At 38.6% G+C, this 8,896-nt stretch overlaps 1 protein-coding gene across 2 annotated transcripts; it reads right to left on the bottom strand.

Moving 5' to 3' along the window:
- Positions 1-227: 227 nt before the first annotated feature.
- Positions 228-6,781, bottom strand: ldah (lipid droplet associated hydrolase). Of its 2 annotated transcripts, XM_026310767.1 has the most exons (7): positions 6,540-6,780; positions 5,986-6,134; positions 3,151-3,285; positions 2,800-2,969; positions 2,240-2,480; positions 1,255-1,337; positions 228-1,051 (listed from the first exon to the last, which is right to left on the bottom strand). In XM_026310767.1, exons 2-7 carry the CDS (start codon positions 6,122-6,124, stop codon positions 851-853), a joined length of 969 nt encoding a protein of 322 aa, XP_026166552.1. In that variant the 5' UTR covers positions 6,125-6,134; positions 6,540-6,780; the 3' UTR covers positions 228-850. The 2 variants fall into 2 exon arrangements, with proteins under 2 accessions (XP_026166552.1, XP_026166562.1); XM_026310777.1 differs by lacking the exon at positions 3,151-3,285 and having other exon boundaries at positions 6,540-6,781.
- Positions 6,782-8,896: the final 2,115 nt, after the last annotated feature.

Below are 8,896 nucleotides of genomic sequence, written 5' to 3'. Positions count from 1 at the left end.
CAGATGGGGCCAAACAATGCCCACACATTAGCCGAAACACCTTTGAATGTTGTTGTCAAAGCATCATGAATATTCTGTGTTAAAGAAAAACATTTAAAATCATGTTTCCAGGCTCTCTAGCTTTATCTTCAGAGAAGAAGAGTCTCATAGTTTTGCTGATGGTTGAAAACTGGTAGACTTGACAAATAAAATATTCACATGATATTTAGGAAGGTGATCCATAGGTCACAAGTATTATTTCTCCTTTAATAAACCTTGTTTTCCCTTGTTCAGTTGTTAGTCTGTATGCGATGGAATAACAATTCCAAATTACATTGCAAAGATACAAATGACATCACTTTCTCAGTCATGATTTCATTAGAGGCAGCTGGGTAGCAATGGCAAACATCAATCAATGAAACATTCCAGAAAAAGCAGGTGTATCGAATTCCCATATTTCACATGATGTTTACATGGAATGTATTATTTCAAAGATAGATATTGTAAATGTGAAAAAATGTAAAAGAAATTTAACAGAAGTGCAAAACGGCAGAAACAACATTCACATTAGCTATATATTAATATAAAAAGTGCTACAGTACTTTCCTATTTCAAATTTGGTGTCTGATGCTCAATGCAACACTGTTCAGTGTTTATAGTAATAATTCAATTCAGTTGAATTCAATTTTTTGTATAGCGCCAAATCACAATACAAATGATCTCAAGGCACTATACAAAAATGCAATAAAATACATGTATTATTTAAACCGTGACTGGTGTTATTTCTTTATCACAAAAGATCCACTTCAAATCAGTTGTCAGTAGTAATCTGTATGCTGAAGGTCTCCATTGGCATCACTGCATGAAAAGATTAAAAAAAAAATAAAAAACTCATGTCTCCACGGATCCATTCTACAACCATTTCAGCAACTTCTCTTCCTGCATCCAGGACAAAGGCGTGGCGAAACCCGTTTTTACATAGTTTGATATCTCCATGTGGGAAGTCCTGCTTGATGTCTTGATAATACTGTACAGGGCACCAGTGGTCTGAAGCTCCATAGTAAAATATCAGCTGGAAACAGGGCAGAGTTGTTGATATACAAAATGAAAACTAACAGCTGAAAAGAACAGCTAACAAGTGCACCATTAACTGATGACTCAAGCTCAGTATTTTATGCTTAAGTCTCATAGTGTCTGTGTACTGTCTAATGATGAATGGCAGACATTTAACACAGAGAAATGTCCTAACAGATTTTAAGGTATGTCCCTACTTACCTTTTCAAGATTTTTCTCAATGGCTGTGTTGTCTCTTTCCAGGACTTTCCTCATTTCCTGACCTCCCATGTACATAGCATTGGCTACAAAGAAAGAGACAAGCATTTTTTTGTCATTGCTTTGATTCATGTATTGCAAGTGTACTAGAATTATTCAAAGACCGATGTGAATAAAAAAGTCAGTTAGGGCTAGATTTCAGTCACCTAAATATTAGGAGTTTAATTAGGAAAATTTGGGCACGGTCTACTGATACTGATGTGATTATTCTGTCTGAAACTTGACTAAACAAGTCTATTACTGATTACCATTGATGGCTACAATGTGTATAGAACAGTGTTGTGGCAAAAACTCTCAGTCTGCAGAGTGAGAACTGAACTGGGGAAAAAAGCCTTTCAGTTCTCTGCTCCCTCAGATTGGAATGAGCTTCAGAGTGAGCTGTGTGTTTGAGAGCTGGTCTGTCTGAACACTTTTAAATCAATGTTAAAGACTTGGAGAAAAGCCGCTGTGGATGTAAATGGTTTGTAAATTGAATAGGCTGAATTAATTTCTAATTATGTGTGCTGTTATATCATACCTGTTTCTGACACTGCCTCTTGGCCAGGTCACTCTCGTAAAAGAGATTCTTAATCTCAATGTAATCTCAAAATAAAAGTTTATCATCCAACATCCATCATCAAAGTCTTAAGATGGAACATTATCATGCTTTTACAAAATCTCTCCTAAATGTGATTTACAAAATTGTTTTAATCTCCCTATTGACATGTTTCATACCTCCTACTCCAATTACACAATGGCATAAAGGCTATTGTATTAAATAAACAATAAAATAAATAAAACAACAACATTTGAAGTTTTTTTCAGATAGACTTGAATAGCCACTACATCAAGAATACTATCTGGGTTACGCATCATGCTTCAAGCTTGGACGGCTGTCTGATCTCACGTCATCTCATAAGGTGCAGGTGAGTAACAAAGCTTTACCAACCTGCACAGTCTCCACTGAGTAGACCTACAGTAGGCTGAACAATAGTGGGGTCCAGGTAGTGAATGCCACTCAACACCAGTTTGATCAGGCTGCTTTTGAGTGAGTCAGGAAGCAGAGAGAGCAGGAAGACAGGTAGGTAGGCCACATAACGCATGTGACACAGCATGGGGGTCATGACCTTCCCTTGAGGGGACTGAGCCATGCGCTCAATGGTGGGAAACAGCATGATAGCCTTGAGAACCTGTGTAGTATAAAACAGACCAATCAAGTGATGGAAAAGATTCAGTCTGATATAAGAGTTTGTAAATTATAGAAACCCCCTGAATAGAAAAGGGAGTTTTTCCATGTTATTTAATCTTTAGTCTATTTAACATGGAGAGAAGACAGAGGGGGTTTAGCAACACCAGCTGACAGAGTTTGAGACATTTCTTAAGTAGCCACAGATGTTGCTAACTTCTCTCTTAAGTGAAACCCTCTCATCTGAAGTTTAAATGGACAACAGGGGGAGGTTGTGTAACAGAACAAAAATTAAAACAAAATTTTGCAATGTAGTGATTAACCTTGAGATCAGGATCTCTCTTCATCATCTCTAGGATAATGTAGCAGCCGATGGAGTGTCCAACCAGGACCAGACTGGTTTCTCTGGGAACATGTTTCCTGAGGAAGGCCAACTTGTGTTCAACCTGTCCATTCAGACCAAACACATCTCCTTCTACTGCCAAAGAGGCATCTGCAAGAAAGAAATCAAAATACTGTAGCTTGAATGACAGTTTGGGCAAGATGTTTGGATATACAGGAAATTGTTAATAGTGTAGAGACAGCAAAGAAACAGGGCCCATGCCCATTAAAAATAACAGTTTTCTATCTCTAATCAGTACAGAAACCCTGACACATAAACATCGTGAGAATACCTTCTACCATATCCATGGAGTCTGGAGGTACACAGTGGCCAGCATGGCTTACAGCCCACACTGGGTGGCGGTAGCCAAACATTTTATGAAGTGTTTTTATGAAGGTTGTATAGAAGCCCACTACACCTGGGTTACCTGTACAGAAGAGGAAAACATAACTGTTTTTTTTTACATTGTGTTCTATGATGTTATTGTTTCCATATTTCATATGTAGGCACACATTTGTGTGACTGGCATAAGGAGTGATGTGATTGTGAACAATTCCTCAAGATATCCCTTCCATACAAAAAAAAAAATGTCTTACTAAAATTCTGTTGTTTTAGCAAGTCAGTGTTTTGTCTGTTACGTAAGTGAGGCATACAGTGGGTACGGAAAGTATTCAGACCCCTTTAAGTTGTTCACTCTTTGTGCCATTGCAGCCATTTGCCAAAATCAAAAAAGTTCATTTTATTTCTCATTAATGTACACTCAGCACCCCATCTTGACAGAAAAAAACAGAAATGTAGAAATTTTTGTAAATTTATTAAAAAAGAAAAACTGAAATATCACATGGTCATAAGTATTCAGACCCTGTGCTCAGTATTGAGTAGAAGCACCCTTTTGAGCTAGTACAGCCATGAGTCTTCTTGGGAATGATGCAACAAGTTTTTCACACCTGGATTTGGGGATCCTCTGCCATTCTTCCTTGCAGATCCTCTCCAGTTCTGTCAGGTTGGATGGTGAACGTTGGTGGACAGCCATTTTCAGGTCTCTCCAGTGATGCTCAATTGGGTTTAGGTCAGGGCTCTGGCTGGGACAGTCAAGAACGGTCACAGAGTTGTTCCGAAGCCACTCCTTTGTTATTTTAGCTGTGTGCTTAGGGTCATTGTCCTGTTGAAAGGTGAACCTTCGGCCCAGTCTGAGGTCCTGAGCTCTCTGGAAGAGGTTTTCTTCCAGGATATCTCTGTACTTGGCCACATTCATCTTTCCTTCAATTGCAACCAGTCGTCCTGTCCCTGCAGCTGAAAAACACCCCCACAACATGATGCTCCCACCACCATGTTTCACTGTAGGGATTGTATTGGGCAGGTGATGAGCAGTGCCTGGTTTTCTCCACACATACCGCTTAGAATTAATGCCAAAAAGTTCAATCTTGGTCTCATCAGACCAGAGAATCTTATTTCTCATAGTCTGGGAGTCCTTCATGTGTTTTTTGGCAAACTCTATGCAGGCTTTCATGTGTCTTGCACTGAGGAGAGGCTTCCGTCGGGCCACTCTGCCATAAAGCCCCGACTGGTGGAGGGCTGCAGTGATAGTTGACTTTGTGGAACTTTCTCCCATCTCCCTACTGCATCTCTGGGGCTCAGCCACAGTGATCTTTGGGTTCTTCTTTACCTCTCTCACCAAGGCTCTTCTCCCACGATTGCTCAGTTTGGCTGGACGGCCAGGTCTAGGAAGAGTTCTGGTCGTCCCAAACTTTTTCCATTTGAGGATTATGGAGGCCACTGTGCTCTTAGGAACCTTGAGTGCTGCAGAAATTCTTTTGTAACCTTGGCCAGATCTGTGCCTTGCCACAATTCTGTCTCTGAGCTCCTTGGGCAGTTCCTTCGACCTCATGATTCTCATTTGCTCTGACATGCACTGTGAGCTGTAAGGTCTTATATAGACAGGTGTGTGCCTTTCCTAATCAAGTCCAATCAGTTTAATTAAACACAGCTGGACTCCAATGAAGGAGCAGAACCATCTCAAGGAGGATCAGAAGAAATGGACAGCATGTGAGTTAAATATGAGTGTCACTGCAAAGGGTCTGAATACTTATGACCATGTGATATTTCAGTTTTTCTTTTTTAATAAATTTGCAAATATTTCTACATTTCTGTTTTTTTCTGTCAAGATGGGGTGCTGAGTGTACATTAATGAGAAATAAAATGAACTTTTTTGATTTTGGCAAATGGCTGCAATGACACAAAGAGTGAAAATTTTAAAGGGGTCTGAATACTTTCCGTACCCACTGTAAAAGGGCAGAATCTAAAACAGGTAGTGAAAAACGTGTCTGACATTGCAGTCAGCTCCAGTGAAAGGCTCTGCAGGAGCAGGGAGGTGTGTGGCTGGATAGGTAAGTGTAGAACAAGCAGGGTGGACTGAATGCAGCATATGTTCAGACTCTGACTGACCATGATGACTGGGTTGTTATCAGATGTGTGGTGCATGCGGCAGGATAGAGGCCTATTAGTTTTGTGGTGATCCTGTGACAACATAAGCAAACTAACATGAGGTTACAGAAGAGAGATTAGTTAGTCTTTGCCATGGCCCAGTTACAGTTTATAACAGTAGATCTAGCTGAGAGGTTTGCCCACTTAGATTGGTGCCCAGTTGGTGACCCTGTAGACCTGCCTGTACTGTCACACGCACACAGAAGCTGTAAAGGGGTTGCTAACAATATTTCAGAGGGTTGATTAATATGGGGCCATGAGGATTTGTGATGGTGTGACCCCTCTTTGGCACCACGTAATAGGTCAAGTATCATGTAATCTGGATATGGAGCTTTCATAGGAATGCTCAGCCATTCTTGGGAACAGTCCATTGCATACTGGTACTATAACTTTACCTTAATAATAACAGATGAATGTCATTACTGTCATTACTTCACAGGACCAGTGAAGCCACAGATGCACAGTGATGCAATACCAGGGAAACAAGATGGAGTAGAGGTAAACAGTGAAAAATTAAGCACACTAGACAAACAATATACTCATCTGTGTCAATATAGTGGATAAATGACCACATGTTTACACATTTAGCAAACAGCTGGTCACCACCCAACAAATGATAAGTAGCACAGAATATAAAACTCACCTGGAATAATAAGAAACAAAACTTTGTGTCCAGAATGTAACTGACAGGGACCATATTTAAGAACCTCTGTTATGGCTCCACAACAGTAAATAAAGTCTGTATGTGGTTCATTCCCCCTGTCTGTCACCATGTGTTCCATCTCATCAGCTCTGAGGAAAAACAGGAAAATCAGAAAGAGATTATTAACTTCAAAAGTCAATTGTAATGCACTTTTCAACAGCTTCAATCTAGTAAATCACACAGTAAAACTGTTTGATTGAACAGGTGTTACTGTGTTACTGTATTACAGCAACTCTAATAGCTGATAAAGCCTGTCAGCAGAGTACAAAGGCAATGCATTTCATCTAGGTCAGAGGTTAAACTGCAATTCCTGCACGTGTACCTTATTCTATGAGGAGTTTTAAAGTGAAGGAATGGACTGATGAATGTTGGCTTGTTTAGTGTGATTTCATTATTGTGGTATGCGATAGTTACAATAACCTTTGTAGCTCTGGAGTCTAAATTTAGAATGGTCAAACCCTAGCACTGATAACATCTTAAATGAGTTCACTTACAGGGTATCCACTGAATCCCGGTATCTTAATTTGGTTTTCCGACGCTGTCTGACGAGTAAGATTTGTACCAAAATATATTTCGCCTTTTAATAACGCGAACAACATTAAAATGCCATCCCATAGATCCACCTCTCTCTCCTGATCGATCGTTAGTACTTCCTGCTTCTCACAATGCTGGATTCTGATTGGTCAGCCGAGTGGCCGTCCCACAATCTTCTCGTTAAAGTGAGATTGCCATCCAATTTGTTATATGGCGTTATTTACAACAATGATTTTTTTGTACACACAAATGATATTTAGAGCGACATTATTCATGTAAACGCGTATCTACAACTGATGAGTTGTACACAGACATATAATCAGCCCAAAGAGCAGCAATTAGTTAGCCAGAATTAATGTGTTTCTATGGATGATATGCTCAGACTACATTGTTCCGTGTGATCATCTGGGCATGTCAATAACACCCGGCAACCCTCTAAATGTGTGTGGGTTTCTGCAGCGCTAGAAGAGTTCAAGTTGTAGGCCTATGTCTGTGTTATATTTTATTTTGATTATTTTCACTGCTCTGTTTAGATTAGAAGGCAGTGAAGTAATTTGAACTGAAACATTGCTTGAATGTATGTGTCTGTTTTAACAGTTAAACAAACAACTGGATTTTGAATATTGGCATCGGCCATAGAAAAACCCATATCAGTTGACCACTACTAGCCACACAGGGTGTCCAAGTCACATTTGAAACAAACTCAAAAGACTACTGACACACCACTGGTGTACTAGTGTATACAGGCAAAAGAGGTCAATAGGTCATGAGTTACGTTTTAAGGTTTGTTCATCCATTGCAAACAGCAACAAAGAAGGAATAAAATAAATCCAGTTTCATGCTACTTCTCTCATGCAGGTAATATTCATATCTACCTACATAATAAGATGAGTATCGCCTAATAGTTTTAGATATGTACCTAATACTTGTATTACAACCCCAAATGTCATAATAATTATGCAGTAGCATAGTGTGCACATACTGTATTTTTCAAAGCCACATAAATAAATACAAAATATAATCACTTTAATAAATTGTCTAGAATATATTCAAAATGACTCTTTTGAAAAGTCAGTGTTGACTTCATAATGACACTTTCATATCATCTCACATTTCATTACCTCTGTTGGTCAAAGCAGAAACAAATGTGTTTGTCTCACTGGCACATACATGAGGCCCATTTTCTCTGTGAGGTGCAAACACATTGTACAATATTGTTTTATCAGGGCTTAGTCATAATAGGAGGTTGACTATCTGTACCTGGCAAGTACAAAACCATACTTTTGTAATTTAGTTCAGAAGAATTTATGAGTGACTCATCATGATGAGTGGTAAAACTGAGCAGAACACAGAGAATATAATACCTTTCACAGCCAACTATAATTTCCACTTTCACTCTTAAAAGAAGCATACTGTTTTCATACTAACACCATACCAATACTAATACTGTCTTCTTTGATTAAAAACAGATCAAGGTCATTATACCATTACTTTTCAAAAAGCATTCCTAATGTTGACCACCATATGATTCTGACTTATTTTCTATATTATACAGCAAGTGTCACAGTGTGATCACAGGAGGCCAGAGAAAGGTCAAATTCTCATAGTTTTTTTCCAGCACTGCAGTTTTGTTTGTCAAAGGTCATGTGAATTTACACCAGTTCTGCATTACATTGTGTCTCTCTCTGTTTTAGTGAGTATTTCAGATGTGAGTTCATAATTGAAAGTGGTTTCACAGAAGGGGGTTGGACTGTAACGTCGAATCACACTGCTTGATTTGTCAGACTCAGACCACGAGGATTTTGGTTCCATTACTTATGTTGGACACACATTATGAAGGAATTTCTTAATGTCTGGACAGGCAGAATGATTACAGCAAACAAAAACTTCATATGCTCATTAGGGGCATCTGAATATTGTCCTTTAATTCTTACTAGGGTTGTGGGATGATCGATGGGTGAGGAAAAACACACACACAATGTGTGTATTTCATAAATGTTTATGCTTTATAATGAAATTCTTCATCTGAAGTCACTGGTAACTATAGCTGTCACATAAATCCAATGCTACAAATGTATGTCATATATAAAGAAATGTTGAGACAATATCACAAACAAATATAAGTATTCAAGTGTTGTTTAATTGATCATCATCAAACAATAACCTGTGTTTAACAATCTAAGATCATAATTGTATAGATTGTCCAATAAAAATAAATCATATTTTATATTCCATTAAATCACCTTTCAACAATGTTTTATTTAAACAATAAATCTGGTTTGTGATAATAACACCACTCTATCAAGGGATGCATGAT

The sequence above is a fragment of the Mastacembelus armatus genome, chromosome 22, assembly GCF_900324485.2.
Source record: "Mastacembelus armatus chromosome 22, fMasArm1.2, whole genome shotgun sequence".
NCBI lineage: Eukaryota > Metazoa > Chordata > Actinopteri > Synbranchiformes > Mastacembelidae > Mastacembelus > Mastacembelus armatus.
Note: the sequence above shows the minus strand (reverse complement) of the source record. Positions and strands in the feature narration are given on the sequence as shown.